This window comes from Dendrobium catenatum, unplaced genomic scaffold (assembly GCF_001605985.2).
Source record: "Dendrobium catenatum unplaced genomic scaffold, ASM160598v2 fragScaff_scaffold_133, whole genome shotgun sequence".
Classification (NCBI taxonomy): domain Eukaryota; kingdom Viridiplantae; phylum Streptophyta; class Magnoliopsida; order Asparagales; family Orchidaceae; genus Dendrobium; species Dendrobium catenatum.
Window position 1 is genome coordinate 10,499,705 of NW_021318595.1, and position 20,436 is coordinate 10,520,140.

The window sequence follows — 20,436 nt, forward strand, 5'->3', positions numbered from 1 at the left end:
ATGTTTAATTTTAAAGCTGTACACTGGAGCTTCAAATAGTAGTATATTTGAGATTGTTATATTGTTGGATATGTAGAAATCAGCACGAAAGTAAAATAACATATTGTACCTCTGAAAGGAGTTATTTGTCTCATTAATTCAATTGATTGCCTAATAAAACTTGCAAATATATTAGAATTTGCGGCTTGTATCTAACTTAAGAATTGATTGTGATAATTTATGTTAGTTGGTTCTTTTTTGGAGGAACACCAACTTTATGAATGAGTAGTACTAGTCTATCCCCTAGCAGGGAGATTACAATTTATGATGTGCTCACATATTGTGTACTCATAATTGATGCCCCAATGATGGGGTAGGCTTAGTACACCTCTTACTAGGCATCCCCAAGTTGGGAACCTAAGCTACTTGACTCACAATGGAGTAGAATTAGCCTGGGGTGTATCTTCATATTGACTACTTCAAGTGAGTTCAGGGGTTCTATTTCCACCAAGTAGATTTGCTATTTAATGAACAAAGAGCATGTGCAGGTGTTTATAGACATGAAATAACACTACTGTTAGTAATGCAAATCTCAATGTTATAGTTATCAAAAACATAAATTGTTACTTAAAGACGAAAACATTGAAATATGAACTTTTTGTCTTATTTTAATCATTTAGAATTATTTTTTTTAAGAGTTTAAATTTTAGTAGAAGTATGCATGCTCATGCTTGTGATGTTACCCTATCTTGATCTGCCATTATCTTTTCTCATGCCGGCTTTCTAAACATTTATAGTCTTTGTTCAATTAGTTTCGTTAGATTCTTTGTTAGGTGGCTTCTCTACTACTTTTGGTTATTCGACTCTTTTTATTTTGTTCCTACACTTCTTGGAGTTACCCTTCTACAACAGTAGTTTGATGGATCTGCTTTGATGGTATTTTTTGTAATTTATGTATTTGACATTCCTTGTGATATATGTGATTGTACTCTGGCGATATTCATATGATATATTATTCCTTTTTTGCCATCAAGATTTCTTTATTTTTTTAGCAAATTTATGTGATATTTTGTGTTGTATTAATCAATGGATATGGAGTTGCACATGGGAATTTGTGATTATAAATAATGGTTTGATGCATGTACAAAACTTAATAAATTTGTGCCACAACAAAATTTTATTTAGATGTGCTATTTCTTTTACTATCAAGATTCAACTACTTGATCAAATGAGAGGTTTATAGATTTTTGGGAGAGAATATTACCTTATACAAGCTTGAGGCTTGCTTTCTTACTTTTGATAAATTATTTTCCTTTGCTTTTTGCATTGCTCTAAATTTTCTTATTGGATTTATTTTACTCGAATTCAATATAATCTAGTTTAAAGCAAATGTGTTGATTTCAACTCTTTGTGCGGTAATCTTGTTTTTTTATTTATATTTGTTATTTATAGTTAAGATCCATCGAAATTTCACCTGAATTGATTTCTTTCGTATTTTAAATTTCATCGAACTTGGTGAATAATTGTGAACTATTAGTTTTTTTTGCTTGTTGTATAGTTTGTTGCATCTCATAATTGATTTTTATAAGAAACTCTAGACCTTCAGATGTCATACATCAAATTTAATGTGATATCCAAGCTTAGGTTTGTATCATAATGTTGTATAAGTGTAAGATATTATATCAGTTTCAATTAACATATATTAAAATGATATCATTTATATAAGACCAGTTTAAGTTTTTAATTATGTTTCTTTACAATTTTAATGTAATTATTATAAAGTTAAAAATAGTTTTCCTATATTAGATGAGAGGTATAATGTTGGTGTATTTTAAGATTAGATAGATAAGTTAGAAGACTTTTCGAAAAATATAATATATTTGATCCCAAATAGTTGAGTTTGCTAAGAGAAAATTATTATCTCTAGCTCAAATATTTTAGCTAAGTATTGCAAATAAATAAATTATATATGGCTCACATTACACATATGATAATTTATAATATTTTAGCTAACTAGTTGTGTTGTTTACACTATAAATTTAAAGAGTATTTTTCATAGGTTTTTAGGTCTTGTAACCAATTATTATTTATTTAGAGATTATTTTGTTATCAATAACTATTTTTTATTTAAGTTGAGAGATAATAAATTGAACATGGATTAAATTAGAAGTAGCTAAAGGGAATTGGTGAGACTTTATACAGGGCTTTAGATTTTGATAAACAGTACACTCGTCCTCATATTAGGACTACAGAATCATTCATCAATATTTTCAAAGAAAGATAATTTACATTTCAGCTAAAGCTTGTCAAATGCACAATACTATCATCATGTATGGTAAAATTTGATCCTTTTAATGAAATTATAATTTATTAATGTCTTTTAAATTATAATTTTTATGCAGGATAATATGTATAGCTACAAAACGATTTGAAATTTTATTTTATTGAATCTAAATTAGCACTATGGGTTACCTGAAATATTTTCGTGAATTTAAATCTAATGTTAGGCAAGAGATATTCAATTATTTTCATAATTTTTTATGTTAGTTATAATCGGCTGCCTGTGTAATGCTAACTCGAAAACCTGTGCATGATTAGAGAAACCAAAAACTGAGAGTAGAGAATGCATAAAAAAATTGAGATATAGAATTAATGTTGAAATTGATATATATATATATATATATATATATATATATATATATATGCAACAATTAAATTTGTAGGAATTGTGTTTTTATTCTTAGTTATTGACTTACGTTGCCATAAAAATATGTTATCTAGAGAATTAAACTGCATCAACATAGCCGTATATTTATTCTTGATAAGTTCTTCTAAGAAAGCATGACATGCAAAACTCTACCCAAATGAATTAGAAGATCCGTAATTCATCATGATTAATGTAATGATTTGGGTTATTATTTTTAAAGAGGTTGTTCATATATGCGGAATATATAATAGTTGTGTGTTTTATTGGTTTTCAGATGAAATTTTTACGGAGTTTATTAGTAAATATAAGCATCATGTTAATTATGAAATTGATTTTTTCTTCATTATTTTCACATGTAGGAATTCAGTATTGTGTATCTAATAGAAACAATATATAAGCACATATAAGCATTTCCCCCCTATCATGTTTATTGCCTCTTCAATTAGTTATGTGTAGCCGACCCCACATAATGGGATAAAAGGCTTGATGTTGTTGTTTTTGTTTGTTATAAACCCCTAATAATGTCAGTGAGAAATATGTTGAAATTTTGTGAGCTTGATCTAGTGTTTTGCTTATTACAAATATTATTGATTAGATTATTTATTATTTTATGTATTACATATACTTATTTTTTCCAATGCTATTAATATTTTAAGTAGAACAAAAGAAGCTACTTCATACACCAATCCTCATCAGAAAGAGAAAATGTTAAAAGTAAATTATCGAGTCTGTAAAGTTTTCTTTTCTCAAGTTAGCCTGTATTGAGTGTATGTTGGCAAGGTGATTAAGCACACACACACGATGATTATGCATGCGCGCACACACGAGTGAGGATGAAAAATTGAACATTTGGTTTTCTCTATTAAATCTGTATGATCTCAATTGCACTGTACGATGTCAATCGTACTATACGACCAGCTGTTTCAAAAGTTAAATCAATTAAATTAATTTATGGCATAACTAATTATATTATATGACCTATGATTATATAGGACGATAAGTTATTTTGATAAAAATTATGCTGTTGAATCTTAGTTATCAAATTTAGTCAAATTTGAATTTTGAATTTGACTTAATCGTACTGTACGATTATTAATGAATATTGCCTAATCTGGACCATTGATCAAGCAATTGAATCAGGATCAAATCTTGATTGATAATTATTCTATACGATCTAAATCATCTAGTACAATTTAATAGAGCATTTGTTGGACGATCACTGATACGATACAATTGATCATACTGTGTGATTAAATTGTACATTACGATCTAACATAACTCTGAAATGTGTATTTAACTAATCGAACAATATAAATCACAATGCGTATAGTACGATCAGCACAACTGAATTGAAAATTAGGATTTCAGTTTAATAGCCTACTTTAAGTCATTTAAACATATGAAAAGAGAGAGTATTGTCAAGGTCCTGCTGAGAGAGACCATAGGGAGCAAAAGGGTATATCTTCCTTGGAAAAAGCTTGAGCGAATTCTTAGGAGTGAGGATTAGTTTTAAAGCATCCCTAGGGGTGATCTAGGATTGTGTGAAAGGATTCACACGGGAGTCTTGTCAACTTGCACTTTTCCTCAAGAATGTGTGTTTAGTTTTTTTTTTTAATAGGGCTTTGCAGAAGTCTTGGGTGAAGACTTGGGATTAGCCGGGAAGGCTGGGAGAGCGGAATCTCTGTCGTTACGAGGAAAAAAAAGGAGGGAGTGGCATCTCCGCCGTTGCAAGGAGCAGGAGGGTTTGCACCTCTGTTGTGTTTGAAGGAAGGAGAGAGACTTTTTGCGGATAAAAAAGTCGTGCAATAGTTATTCTTCATCTGAGAAGGGAGAATGGCTTCTTTGCCTGGCTAAGTGCTAAAGAAGTTTTTCTATTTACCAAAATTCCCAATGACTTTGTTGAGTAGTGGACATAGGTCTGGTGATTGAATCACCATGAAAATCGTTGGTTTGCATGTTTACTTTTTCCTATGCTTTTATTTTCTTGTTTTGCTTTATATTTCATATTTTTGTGATAATTTTATTTGTTGAACATTTAGTTAAGCTTTTTCATAAAATATAAAAACACAAATATATATATATATATATATATATATATATATATAATATTTTATTTTATGAAAAGTTTAAAATTTTCAATTCATCTTCTCTCTTCATGTGTCATAGCATTTTCAATTGATATCTGAGAGTGATTCTCACTAATTGATTTAATTACCTTAGTATATCTGAACATGGCACAATGTTCCTTCAAAAGGATACACCATTACCCGACTGCCACTCTTTGACAACATTCCTTTTGATTTTTGAAAAATTAGATTGTCTATCTTTTAACAATCAATTAATTTTCACTTATAGCATATGATTCAAACTAGATATTCATTACCGTATAGAATTGTGAATGGCATTAAGGTTAATATATCTTTTTTTGAATGGAGTTTAAAGGATCGTAATCTTGCACATCTAAATGTTAAATATTTAAATTACTTCTTTTGTGCCTTAAAATCAGAAGATGATATGTGTGTGTCCACCTATATATTCACATAACGCAAAACTTAAAGAAGCTGCATCAGTGCCATCATACACTAGAACACAACATGCATGACCCTACTATAGTAAGATGAATCACTTTTCATATAGATTAGTGCATCAATTTCCAAGAGTTAAGTGTTTCTCTTATGGAATGATAGGGCATATTGCAAGTATATGCACACATAAAGTCCATCGTAAATCACATTTTATCTGGAGGCTCAAGGCCTCATCTGCACAGCGTAGTATACATTCATTTTAATAGAAGATAGGACTCAAACTCACTTGGGTTCCTAAAATTATAACTAGATTGATTTTGTAGGTATGCTCTCACAAGGGGTATAGTGAGAGCATGTGATGGATAACAAGTGCTCAAGACATATGATAGGAAAATGAGGAAGTTCATCTCAATAGAGGCCAAAAGTGGAGGCAAGATGGCATTTGGAGACAACACTATCAAAAAGATAGTGAGAGTAAGTGTAATAGGTCAAAATAATGGTTTTACAATTGAAATATTTTGCTTATAGAGGGCATGAAGCATAATTTATTAAGTATAAGCTAACTTTGTAATAAGTTTTGATGATAAATTTTTTTCTTCAAAATTTTATTGATGTTGATTGATAAAATTGTGCTAGAAGAATTGAGAATTAACAATGTTTATATGATTCATTTAGCATTAATAAAATTTGTGATATTTGTTGCTTGATAATTGCTTTAGATGTATCATGGTTGTGGCATAGTAAACTATGCCATGCAAGTATGAGGACTCTTTGGAAGATTACACAGTTAGAACTAGTTAGATCTATTCCTAAACTAGAATTCTCAAAAGAACTTCTTTATGATGCTTGCCAATTAGAAAAACAAGTGAAATCTTTATTTCAATCTATTAAGATATAACTACCACCAAGTAATTAGAAGTGCTCCATATGGATTTCTTTGGACCAATAAGTACAATGAGTCTAAAAGGAAAGTCATTTAGTTTTATGATATTTGATGATTATTCAACATTTTTTTGGGTTAAATTTTTTGTAAATAAAAGTGATTTGTTTGAAGAATTTAAAATATTTTTAGTTTGGATTCAGCACAAAATAGGATATTTGATCTCCACAATTCATAACAATCATAAAAAAGAATTTGAGAATGCATAGTTTGAAATATTGTCATGAATCTAATATTGAATATAATTTTTCAGTCCTTAAAATCCCACAACAAAATGGTGTATTTGAAAGAAAAAATAGAGTTTTAGTAGTTACTATTAGAGCGATACTTAGTGAGTATGATCTACCCAAATACTTTTGACCTAAAGTACTGAATATTGCTTGTTATCTTCTGAATAGAGAACAGCTAAGCTAAATAAAAAATCATATGAATTACTCAAGGCTAGAACATTGAATTTTTCTCATCTGCATGTGTTTCGATGTAAATATTTTATGCTAACACCATATGAGTTACTCAAGGGTAGAACACCAAATCTTTTTTATTTGCATGTATTTGGATGTAAATATTTTGTGTTTAAAAAACAAATCACATCTAAGAAAATGTGATGCAAATACAGATGAAGCAATATTTTTAGAATACTCATTAGTAAGCAAGGCATCTAGGATATTCAATAAGAAAACCTTAGTTGTTGAGGAGTCTACCCATGTTAAATTCATTTTTCAATAAGAAAACCTTAGTTGTTGAGGAGTCAACCCATGTTAAATTTGTTGAATTTGATAAGATACCTAAAACTAGAGGAGTTGATGAAGAAGAAGAGGATATCACCAATAGGAGAATGTTGGATTAGATGATAGAACCCAAAAAGAACAATTGTTGCCTAGGGAGTGGAGATATGCTTGTCATCCCATAGATCTCATTATAGGAGACCCTTCCTTAGGTGTTAGGACTAGAGAAAGCATTAGGAAGGAGGTATGCAAGAGGAATTGAATCAATTCATTAGAAATGATGTTTTGGAGTTAGTAGCAAGACCCTTTGATTTGAGTGTACTGGGAACTAAATGAGTTTTTAAGAATAAATTAAATGAGTATGGATTAGTTATAAGGAATAAGACTAGATTAGTTCAAATTGAAGGAATTGATTTTGAGAAAATCTTTACAGTTGTAGCTCTTTTAAAGACTATTAGAGTCCTGCTAACAATTTCCTTTTTTAGATGATTTATTAAATTATATCAAATAGATGTTAAGAGTGTCTTCTTAAATGATGTTATCAAGGACAATGTATATGTAAAACAACAACCCATGTTTAAAAATTCATCCTTCTCAAATCATGTTTATAAATTTAAGAAAATATTATATGTATTAAAGCAATTACCTAAGGCGTCGTATAAAAGGTTGGGCAATTTCTTTTTAGACAATTCTTTTACAAAAGGCCTTGTAGACACTATACTGTTTATTAAGAAAGCAGGGTCATATATTTTAATTTTATATTGATAACATGCTATTCTGATCTACAAGTCAAAATTTATTTGAATAGTTCTCTTCTAATATGAGCCTAGAGTTTGTGATAAGTATTATGGAAAATTGACATATTTTTTAGGTATCAATGTTAAACAATAAAGTGATGGGACTTTCCTTAGCCAAACCAAATATATAACTAATAACTTAAGAAATTTGATATGAAAAGTTGTAAGAGCACCAACACACCTATGAGCCCTAATACATAGTTAGACAAAGACTAAAATGAAAAATCAGTAAATCAAAAGCAATATGGAGGCCAGTAGACATGATATAGTGTTCAACAAGGCTTTTAAAATCGGATCGGACCGGCCGGTTCACGGACCGGCCGATTCAACCGGTTGAACCGTGAACCGGCCGGCCGGTTAAGGTTCAAATGGAAACCGGTTTCACACGAAACCGTGAGTAAACCGCTCGAACCGGCGGTTCGACTGTCAAACCGCCGAACCTGCATCGGTTTTTGATAACAGGCCGGTTTGGCTAAGCTGCTGATTAGCCAAATCCAATGGCCAGAATTTTCGGCGTGCAAAGCTCGAAGCGGCGAAGCGGAGAGGAAAGGAAGATTATACGACACAAAAGAGGGGAAAAAATAAAAAACCCTCGTTCTTTCTCGTTCGACGTCCTTCCCCGACGGCATGAGAAGCTCCGAAGCGGCGAAGCCAACACCATTTCGACATTTCCGTGCTGCTCATTTGCGAAGCAAGAAAGCAGCAAAGTATTTTCCTACAGGTTTTCTCATTCACGAAGTGAAAAGGACTGAACATTACGGCATTACCTCCTTCAATCGTTTAGCCATTTAGGTTTGTTTCAGATTCTTTTTTTTGGTTGAAAAAATCAAGAAACGTGTTGCTTTCTCAGGTTTTTAGAATTGCTTTCTCAATTCTAAAGTTCTTCTGTCGTTTAGGTTTGTTCAGATTCTGAATTTTTTTTTTTTTAGAAACCATGTTGATTTTCACTTCGTGAATGAGCAGGCCTGATGTTTTCCCAATTCTAATCTTCTTCAGTTCTTCAGTCGTTAGCCATTCATTTTTTTTTTTGAAAAAACATTACAGCTCATCTTGCTCAAGCTTATACTGTTAATGCAGTAGCCGGTATGTAGCAGTGAAATTTGGATAACTATGTTAAGAATTCATAGATGGATGTTACTAGTTTCTATTTTATTATTCATGTTATATTTTAATGGAGGATTTATAAATCTAATCCAAGTTATTTGATATTAATCTGATGATAAAGTTGGTATAAAGTAATTTTGCATTTTTTATGAATGGTTTTCTTCAAGTGAAAAATATTGTTATGTTTTTTTAATTTACTTTATCTAATATTTACTTTTTATTCTTTATATTATAATGTTGTTTAATTTTTTGTATATATTTATAAATAATTGTGTCATTATTATAATATTTAAATATAATAAATATTTATTACGTCTTCCGGTTCGACCCCGGTTCAACCCCGGTCGAACCATCGAACCACTAACCTCTTCTTCTTCCGGTTCATTGAGCGGTCCGGTTTTCAAAGCCTTGGTGTGCAACGTATGTTTATATGCTAGATTTTAGGTCGAACCTAAGGAGTCACATCAAACTTCAATTAAGAGAACCTTAAGATACCTTATAGGAATACCAAACCTAGGAATCTAATATCCCAAGGATAGTATAACATTTGAATTAATTGGGTACTCAAATTTAGAATTTGTAAGCTACAAGGTAAAGAGATTAAGCACCTTAGGAACTTTTCAGGTTATCGATCTACTTTTATTTCCTGGTCAAATAGAAAACAAAATTTAGTAGCCTGATCCAATGTCGAGGTTGAGTAAATAGTAGCAGGGAGCTTTGTTGCCCAAGTCCTCCGGTTGCAATAATAACTTCTTGATTTTGGACCCCCAAGTGGATATTATACCTAACATGTGCAATAACACTAGCGATTTATATCACTAAAATTAAATTCAACATTCTCGCACTAAATATATTGTCATTAAACATTACTTTATTAGAGATCACATGTCAAAGGGAGATGTGAAAATTGAATTTATCTACACAGAAAATCAACTAGTAAATATTTTCACGAAACCCCCAAGTTATGCAACATTCAGTGCACTTGTGATTAGATTAGAAATCATTGATATAAGTGCATAGGAAATTAGGGTAAATGCATGTTTATTATGCATTTATTTGTTTACGTTCGAGTTTATTTGTTTATTTGGTTGTGTTTGTCTCGTTTTGTTGCATTTATTTTTAGTCTATAGGTTTAAGTCTTTTATGGTTGTTTCCTTCGTGCTATGTTTTCCTTGTCTATGAGGTTGTGGCTTTATGTTTACTTCTTGTTTATGTATTTGTGGTTGTTTAGTTTTTGTCATATTTTTATTTTGAAATTTCGTTGTTATGCGTTGTATTCTTGTCCTTAAGGAAATGTTCCTGATCTTCTCACAAACCCTAAAAAATTCTTCACTTTGTATTGTACAATACGCACATCGTATTGTATGATACTTCTAGGATAGGATGGCCAACGACCAATAATTGACATTTTAACAGTTTAGTATGATCGTTATTGCCTATCATACTATACGAATTACTCATCATATTGTACGCTTCACTTGGTCAAAGAGCCGTACGAACGACTTCTCTGGACGATCAAAAATATGAAGATCGTACTATACGATTCACAATCGTATTAGATATTTAAGCAGTCTTTGTAAATTCTCTATGAGACATTTTGGACACACTTGATCATACTGTGTGATCCCCTAATCATCTTGTATGAAGAACCCGTCAATATAAATAGAGGGTTGTTTTCATTAACATCTCACACCTTCAATCCCCAAATCCTCTATTTCCTAGTGTGCACTTCTCTTCCCTTTATGGCTAGCAAGCGAGGTAGCTTAGGCTTCCAAAGGCCCAGGTTAGAACAATTCCAAAGTGAGGACCAGGCAATATATGAAAAATATAAAAACACCTTAATCACCGACTCTAAATTGGTAGACCAAGAAAATTTTTCATATCAGGTACTAGAGTTATTTGATGTTACCACCCTCCAATTCATATTATCTGTCTAGTCTTTTCTTACTATACAGATATTCCTCTAGAATTTTTTTCAAACTTTAGAATCGTGAATTTTTTTCAAACCTTTGAATTGCAAATGATCGCATCACAATGCAATCCTATGTATGTTAGGTTCAAGTTATCATAACTGTTGATGGTCTGTATGAATACCTGCACCTTTTCAACATTGCAGAATTACCACACGACATCGCATAAGCCCTAAATTATAATTGTACTGAATTCTCCACTGAATCAACACTAGCCATTAGTGACCATCCTGGTACTGAATGTGCGTGTTATCTAACATCTTTTTTTTACAATGGCATCCCTAATGCATGTGATCGTATGAATACCACTCACTTGCCTTCTATTGTCACTTGTTTCTATATAACCAACATGTATTCTAACGTTGCAAATATGATCATTAGTTATATTAAAAATCTCACCTCTACTAGGAACCGTAGAGCCCGCCGAAAGCAAAATTCTACCCTTTGACATATTATTGTGTTTGTACTATAATCCAAATATATGCTGACCTTTCTTGCAGCACCAAACTACTAGCCTACATTCTTCACCGACAACTCATTTCACATAATCTATATTGATACATGTAGGGAATCTCCGGGTGTGACCTCTTTCGACTCCGATGAAGAAGAAAAAGTAGGTGAAGGATCTTCACAACGTCCTCCTCTTGCTTATCATTATCCTTGGATGCATGGACTGAGCATTTTGCCCGTTTTGAATTGAAAGTTTACACCAATTCTTCTATCATCACCTCCACTTCCAGCCACCACCCCCACTTCCAACCTCCACCATCACCACTGATCAAGGGCTCTCTAATGAGTGATGTTGGTTTTTGTATTTTTCTCTTTATGTTGTATTTTCCTTATTTATATTGTATTCTCTTTTTAGTTGCTCTTCCTTTTTGTGATGTTAAAAGCGAGAGTAGTTATAATATTGATTGTCATAGTAGGTGTTGTATTGTACTTTGTGATTCTAATTTAAAATCAATGTTCTTGTTTTGATTTTATTTATGTGGTTATGTTGATTTTTTTTAATATACATGTTGTTTAAAAATTAAAAAAAAAAAATCAAAAATAAAAAGTTAAAATTAATTGAAAATTCAAATGTATTTTCCATATATATAAAAAAAAAACATATAGTGAGGGGGAGAACTGAGCAAGGAATTAAATATGAAGTTGCAAATCTAAATTCAAATCAATAATATTTGTCATCATTAAAAGAGGGAGATTGTTGAAATCCGTGAGCCCCACCTAATATTTTGATGATTACAAATATTATTGGTTAGATCATTTATTATTCTCTGCATTATATATATATATTTTTTTTTGTGCTATTAACATTTCAGTTGGAACAAAAGAAGTTATTTCATACACCAAGCTTGATCATAAAGAGTAAATGTCAAAAGTAAATTATCGAGTTTGCAAAACTTTCTTTTTCTTGAGTCAATCTGTATTGGTTGTATGTTGGCTTGGTGACTAAGCACACACACACAAGTGGGGATGAAAAATTGAACACTTTGTACTGTATAATCCCAATCATATTATATGACCAACTATGTTGCACCGATACGGATACGACGACACTGATACAACACGATACGAATACGGGACATGTCAATTCTTAAAAATACAGGACACGAGTACGATGTGAATATGACATTATAATTTATAAATCATACATAAGAATTAAGAAAACAATCAAAGCATAATATTTAAAATTACAAAAAAAAATGAAAGTAACATCATTTGTAGCCTTGTAGCTTATAATATTAAAGTAAAAGTAAGCATTAAATGTCTAGTACAACAACAAAAGCATAAACATAAATTGTCTAGCACATGAAGTTTCCACTATTCAATAGAAGGAATGATATGATTAGCTTCTTCAATGGGTTGTCTTTGAACTTCTATATCATCTTCAATAAATATCATCCTGTAATTCATACTCATCAAGTAAAAGATTATTAATTTCTAATATTCTCATATCATCAAGAGACTCAAATCCATCTAGGAAATGAGAGAACCTCACTCGCAGCCGCGGAAGGAAATACAACATGTCTTTTTCTTAGATTTTTTTTTGAACGAACACGCGTATCGGATACATGTCCTTTTGAAATTAAATAGTATTTTAATTAAATATGACAAAGTGGTATCCAACACGTATCAGTGCCATATCGGAGGCGTATCCGTGTATCAGATACAGCACGCCTTCATAAATAGGTGTATTGGTGCAACATAGACGACCAATTGTTTTAGAAATTAATTCAATTGGTCAATGAAATTAATTAAATTAATTCAACACAATTAATCATAGTGTACAACCTATGATTGTACAAAATGATTAGTTATTTTGATAAAAACACCTCTGTTGAATCTGAGTTATTAACTTTAGATAACTTTAAATTTTTAAATTTAACCTAATCATATTGTACAAAAATTTTTGTATTGTACAATTATTAATAAATATTGCCTTATTTGAACCATTAATCAAGCAATCAAATCTGGATTTATAATTGTATTGTACGATGCAAATCATCTAGTACGATTTAACAGAATATTTCCTGGATGAAACATGATTCTTCTTAGACAATCCCTGATATGACAATTGATCGTACCGTGCGATTCAAATCATATTTTACAATTCATATCGTATACTTCAATCTAAAAGATCTCAGAAACAAGTGTTTAATGAATCAGATGGTACGAATCACAGTTCGTACTATATGATCAGTGCAACAGAATTGAAAATTAGAATTTCATTTAAATAACTCAATTTAAGTCATTTAAACATCTCAGAAGGGAGGTGTCTTATCAAAGTCGTTATGAGAGTCATTATGGAGAAAAAGGGTGTCTCTTCCTTTGGAAAAGCTTGAGCAAATTCTTGTGAGTGAGGGTGCGTTTGAGAGCATTCTTTGGGGGTGATCAAGGATTGTGAGGGGGTTCACACGGTTGCGTTTGTTCTCCAAAGTTTGTGTCTAGTGTTTTTGAATGGGTCTTTGCAAAAGTTTTGGGTGAAGACTTGGGACTAGTCGGGGAATGCTAAATGAGCGGCTTCTTCACCATTGCGAGGAGCAAAAGGAGGGTTGGCATCTCCGCTGTGCTTGGAGGCAGAAGGAGGGAGGCTTTTTGGGGATAGAAAGTTCATGCAAAGGTGGGAAGGGAGAAAGGCTTCTCCACTTGGTTGAGTGTTAAAAAAAATTCTACTTAGTGAAATTCCCAAGAAGGAGGATATTGGAAATTGAACATAGGTCTGGTGACTGAAGCATTATAAAAATTGTTGATTTGTATTGTTTACTTTTTCATGCACTTTGATTTTCTTGCTTTCAGTTTATATTGTATGTCTCTATGACAATTTTTATTTGTTGAACTTTTAGTTGAGCTTTTTCATAAAATATAAAAACACAAAAAAATATTTATATTTTAAATATTTTGTTTTAAAATATTTTTTCGCTTCCACACAATATGTTGTTTTAAGAAAAAATCATCATAGATGGTGTAAAATAATAGTTTGTCAATCTAAAAATCTTTTGTCGGAATTTGTTAGAATTATCTATAAGAAAAATTAGATAAAATAAAGTTGTACCACAAATTGGATGAAGTTTTACTAGATAAAAAATTCCCATAATTTTGATATTAGAACATTTTTGTATACATCATAATTTAAATTTAAATCATGACATCAACTAATGTCTTAGATTTTCTCTTTCCACCTCTTTATTTGAAATTCACATCAAACACATCAATTGCATGATTTATAGATACAAGACTAATCTTCTACCTTAACCTATGATAAATAATGAAATTATGTCCAGTACTATTGAGGGATATCAAGGTTCTCTTTTATGCTAGTGAGATAGATTTGCATGTTATTGATCATGTTTTTCTCTAGAGGAAGTGAAATGCATGCCCATATCTTGTTGATGAATATCAACTAAATAATACCGTAGCGCCAAAATTTTCAAACTTGGGCATAATTTATCTTAGTCCTAAATTCCATAGTCGTCATAAACATAAATTTAATGTGTTAAAATGAACAACCTAATAAATTAACTTTTAATTCCATAGTCGTCACCTATCTTCTGAATTTATTTTAGTTATCACATAATTGCATTGAAGTATTTTGAAAATGATTCTTGCAGTTATGTTGAATAAAACCTAAACTCTCCTTTCAAAAACGTTTTTGGTATCTAGGAAGATGCAGCCCAATTATGCACTGTAATTTTTTATTGTTAAAATTTTTATGTTTACTAAAGTGATTCAGTACATTGGTACCTAGGTGGGGCAACATTTGAATTTCTAGTGATTCCGTTTCAGAACTCATCACTTCAGAAGAAATAAATGAGCATATGATTAGATCTAAAAGTATCTTTGGTGGTTCCTGTCAACTGCTGGCTTGGTACATGCCTTAAAACTTGTGTGGACTCCCTGTCATTGTTCTTCATGGAGCAATATATGGAATACTGATGAAGATAACTGTAACCTTTGATTTTCAAAAGCGGTCTCATTTAGCATTTTCAAACCTTCTGTTTAGGTGTTTGGTACCTATGAAAGGGTGGCAATAGCTTCATGAACTATATGCAACCTAAATTTTACATTTTCTTTTAAAATAGTATATATCGACCTTTTACAGCAGGTGTACTTCACCTTGATTTCCAAGTTATTGATGTCCTTGATAGGTTTTAAGTGGAAAGTGAAAGATGTCAGCCATTCTCAATATATTCCTTGAACCTAATAAGAACTCCCATCAGCCATTGTGTTCTCATAATAATAACTCTTTACTCTTAATTTATGTGTAATCAATAGCTGTTGCATGTTCTAAATTATTATGTTTAAGTTTTAAACTTTTTTTTCAAAATATTTTTATCCAAATCGATGACTTTTCTGATGTTTTCCTTTGGTGCGTATATTAAAATTCTGATTAGTTTTACATTTTTTGTTTTTGGTGCAAATTCCTTTTTTAGGGCATTTATGGGTATCCGATTGAGATTCAGGCCCTTTTTTTTATGGCTTTAAGGTGTGCATTGGCAATGCTCAAACATGATGCAGAAGGAAAGGAATTTATTGAGCGAATAGTGAAACGTCTGCATGCATTAAGTTATCACATGAGGAACTACTTTTGGCTTGATTTCCAACAGCTGAATGTCATTTATCGCTATAAAACAGAGGAATATTCTCACACTGCAGTCAATAAATTTAATGTTATTCCTGACTCAATTCCAGAATGGGTTTTTGATTTTATGCCTACACGTGGTGGCTACTTCATTGGAAATGTCAGTCCTGCAAGGATGGACTTTAGATGGTTTGCTCTGGGTAATTGTTTTGCCATTTTATCGTCACTTGCTACTCCTGAGCAGTCCATGGCTATAATGGACCTCATTGAAGCACGCTGGGATGAGTTAGTTGGAGAAATGCCTCTGAAAATAACTTATCCTGCTATTGAGGGCCATGAATGGCGGATTGTTACAGGATGCGATCCCAAGAATACCAGATGGAGTTACCACAATGGAGGATCTTGGCCAGGTTAGCACATTTCAATCATTTGTTTTTTTAAAAAAGGAACTATATATATATATATATATAGCTGCTCATAAGAAAACCAGTTGGCAGCAAATATCCTTGAAACTCTAGGAAAAGGCTTATGGTTTAGCGCATTTAGACGTCTTGCACTTCCTCTATGAATACCCACCTGTTGGAAGCTTAACGTTATGGACAGCAAATATTGCTGATTAGCATTTTGTCAGAACATGAACCTGGTTCTGTCCCTCCAGACTCACCCGCAGAAGCTATCCATTTTTGTGACATAAATTTAATCATACATGTATGGGTCTAATCAATATATTTGTTAGGAAGAAATTTTTGTTAGGATATCTGATATAAATTTAGATTGGATGGATTTCCTAATCTTTTGAATAATTTTAAGTTAAGGGAAATATAAAATTTGATTGATTGATATATGTTTTGCACATTGTAATGTTTGTTCAAAGATTATGAAATCCATATGATCAAAATTATCTAGGGATATCCTTATCCATTTTTTACCTACTTTAAAGGCGGGTGATGTGAACGTATCCACAGAAGAGCATGCAAGTTGTATTGACAATTTAACCTTCGTACGTGTCATTACTTGAAACCAGAAAGCTTTGACCAAGTAAACCGTTTTTGGTTTTGTTGATCACCTAGACGCTCAGCTTGCCAGAAGTAAAGTGTGACTCAACTGTGTGCATGCCTGAAAGAAAGTTTTTCATATGCAAGTCCGAACCTCTTATGTGCTTTCTTGATTTTCTTATTTTTTGAACTTCACCGCGTCCATGAATCTTTTTCTGTGATGTGCCTTGAATATCATTGGAATGCATTATTTATTATAAAAGTTAATATTTAAATGTGGCTATAATTTCGTAGTACTTGGGAATTTTCTTTATAGATTGCTTAGATTTGATTTATTTTAAAATAAAGTCTCGACTGAAACAGCTCTATTCCGTGTCTCATCTTTCGTGGAAATTTTTTTGGAGTAGCTTATAGACCTACTTTATGAAGTGATTTTACTAGAATTGATTATTTGAAACACTTCATGTATCAATATTACAATCATGGGCTCGCATGCTCTGTTCTTTGTCTTCTGCAGTGCTCTTGTGGATGCTTACTGCTGCGTGCATCAAGACCGGCCGTCCCCAGATTGCCCGGAGAGCGATTGAAGTTGCCGAAGTACGGCTTCTGAAAGATGGCTGGCCTGAATATTATGATGGTACGCTTGGTCGGTATGTAGGCAAGCAAGCCAGAAAGTTTCAGACTTGGTCTATTGCAGGTTATCTTGTGGCCAAGATGATGTTGGAGGATCCATCACATTTAGGTATGATTTCTCTGGAGGAGGACAAGGCGATGAAGCCTCTCATGAAGAGATCCAGTTCATGGACTTGCTGAGTGTTTTGTGGTTAAGGGGGGAAATTTACAGTTTTAATTTTTACACTATTATTTGGCTAAAGCTTTTTCATCTAGTTGCTTTCGGGGTTTTCAAATGAAAAGTTTTAGTCTGTAAAATATAATATATTTGCACAATTGGTCTGAATGAAAAGCTTAGCTTTTTTTTTATGCTAGTAATTTAATGGCGTTTGATGTACTAAGAAACATGGAACTACAGGAGATTAATTGCTCTCTTTGCTAATTAGATCCTTTTGTCTGTGTTGAATAACTAGTTTCTGTGTTTCTTTATTTAAAGGGTAAGAAAGCTGTTGTTTATTTTTCTTGAAAAATTAATAGTAATTCAATATTAAAATGAAATAAAGATTTATTACAATGTGGTTAAAAATGAAATACTTGGAAAACAAAATTATAGATTTTCTATGTAGCTTACCAAAAGAGTAAGAAAATACCCCTGCAATCCGAAAGGTCCAGCTAATAAGAATCACAAGGGAGGATAGTATAGTCACATGGGGTCAGATTAGAATTGCTTCAATGGCAAGAAAAACATTAGCTGTCAACTCGAAGAAAGTACCTTATCTTAAATAAGGCAAAAAATAACTCATCTTGATATGTTGGTTCGGAATTTTGTCTGTCAACTAAGAGGTCTTAAATTTGAGTTTTGTGTATGCGATGTGTTGATGAGTTTGTCTTAATTGATCTAAATACCTCAAAATAAATAAATAAAACAAAAATGAAGACCCTCCACAAAAAAAGTTGGGTCGAGCCTGCTAAAAGCCCATCAAGCAAAACATAAAAGAAAGGAAGCATAATCCCATTTTAAACATTAAAAAAAAGGGGAGGATCATAACTCACATAATGTCTAAATATAATTTGATTTGCTACACATATTGATTGTAAAATAGAGAATGCGTCAATGAGGTAAACCAATGAAAAAAGATATCAACCAACATAAACTCATGATAAGCATCCTTTAAACTAAACATACCTTTATGAGTGAAGTCACATAATAATAAATCATCATATTCAATATTAATGGGAAAATTTTAGATTTTATTGTACTCCCAAGTGTTGTCAGTGATAAAAGAATCCACTTTAGTAGCGGCAATGGACTGTTTTTTTTAAAGAAATCACTATTTTTTTCATTAATAATAATGAAAAAATAGAAACCTTCAATGGACTATTTAATAAGATTAATGAAAGAGGATTAAATCCAAATAAATGCAAGATGTGATAAAGAAAATCCCAATTAATGTTAAATCTTGTTGTGAGGTTCTCACAATTGTGTGAGATTGTTTCTTACTGGTGTTAGGAAGATACAGTTGTTATAACCTATTTTTGGTTTTTAGTTGAATCCTAGACTGGAGTTGGACTAGGTGTGAATGTAGATCATTAGAAGCCAAATAACATAAAAATCCTTATTTGTTCTTTTCACTTGTGCATTCTCTCTTGAAATTTATTTTGTTGATTAATTATCTCACTCACATCAGTAAGTTTTCTTTAAGATGATACTAAATATTTTTTAAATTATTACTCTTTTTGTATACAACCCAATTTACCCCCCCCCCCCCCCCCCCCCCATATTCTTTCTCCAAAAGGAGCTACCAATTTTTCCATAACGTTTCTCAATTATTATCAGAGCATCACCTTATCTTTTTATTAAAACCCCATATTAAGATCTAGTCCACATCTATGGCACCAAGTTTTCCCAAAAGTGTATTACTTGAGGGACAATCTGCTCACTGACCACCACTCTTTGGTAATGTTCTATTTAATTATAGGAAGAATCATATTAGCACTTATTTGCATGGCCAAGATGCTATACATTAGAATATACCTACACACCCATATCATACACCCATAAAAGAACTAAATGGTATGATTATTGATAAACCTTTTCATGATTGGACTCACCTTGAGCTTGAGTTAGATGAATTAAATACTAATGAATGCAATATTTTACATTGTGCTTTATTACCTTATGAATATATACACATTTCCATGTTACCTATTGTTAAGCATATTTGGGAAAAAAATACTTATTATATATGAAGGCATTAATGAAGTTAGAGATGCTCATATCAATAGATTCATGAATAATTATGTGTTGCAAATCTATTTTTGTTTTGATGATTGACAAACACTTTTAACTCTCTTGGACTGCCTGCTATTTCTAACTTTTCAGGAATCAAAGATCGGACGAACAAACGAAGCCAGTTCAAAATTGCGTAGGTTTTGGGTTGAGTCAGGCTGTAATTAATTTTTCTATTATTGAGTCTATTTGTAATGATCAAAGAGACTGATGCTAAGTTACCCTACACACACATACTTGAGAGACTTAGAATTTCTGTTTTTACTCATATCGGCCAGGATGATATTTACATCGTCCAGGACGATCGGGCTTAAAACAGAAAATATAAACAATGATTCTTAATTAAGGCAGCCGTCATCAACAGATCGTGCTGGACGATATGTGTATCGGCCAGGACGATATGTGTATCGGCCAGGACGATAAGCTCAAAATAGAAAGAAGTTGCCGCCATAGACAATTAAGGTATTATGTATTTTTAAATAATCGACCAGGACGATTATGGATCGGCCTGGACGATATTCACAAATTATGCCTTAATTGATCAGGAAATCAAGGGAGTAATTAAGGATGATTGATACGATCATATCGTCCTGGATGATCGCAGGATCGGCCAGGATGATCTATTCAAAAACCTTAGTTACTTCTAGACGATAAAGGATGATAAATATCAGCCAGTCAAATTCGGGGCGATGCTCTGGCGATTTTCCTC

At 32.0% G+C, this 20,436-nt stretch overlaps 1 protein-coding gene across 2 annotated transcripts in view; it reads left to right on the forward strand.

Annotated features, from left to right (window-relative positions):
- LOC110111321 (probable alkaline/neutral invertase D) overlaps nt 1-17,882 on the forward strand; it is a 31,628-nt gene extending 13,746 nt beyond the window's left edge. For both annotated transcript variants that reach the window (XM_020843130.2, XM_020843131.2), the window contains exons 4-5: nt 15,682-16,240; nt 17,343-17,882. In XM_020843130.2, coding sequence (XP_020698789.1) covers nt 15,682-16,240; nt 17,343-17,638 — 855 coding nt within the window. In that variant the 3' untranslated portion in view covers nt 17,639-17,882. The remainder of the gene's footprint in view (nt 1-15,681; nt 16,241-17,342) is intronic.
- The last annotated feature ends 2,554 nt before the right edge of the window (nt 17,883-20,436 follow it).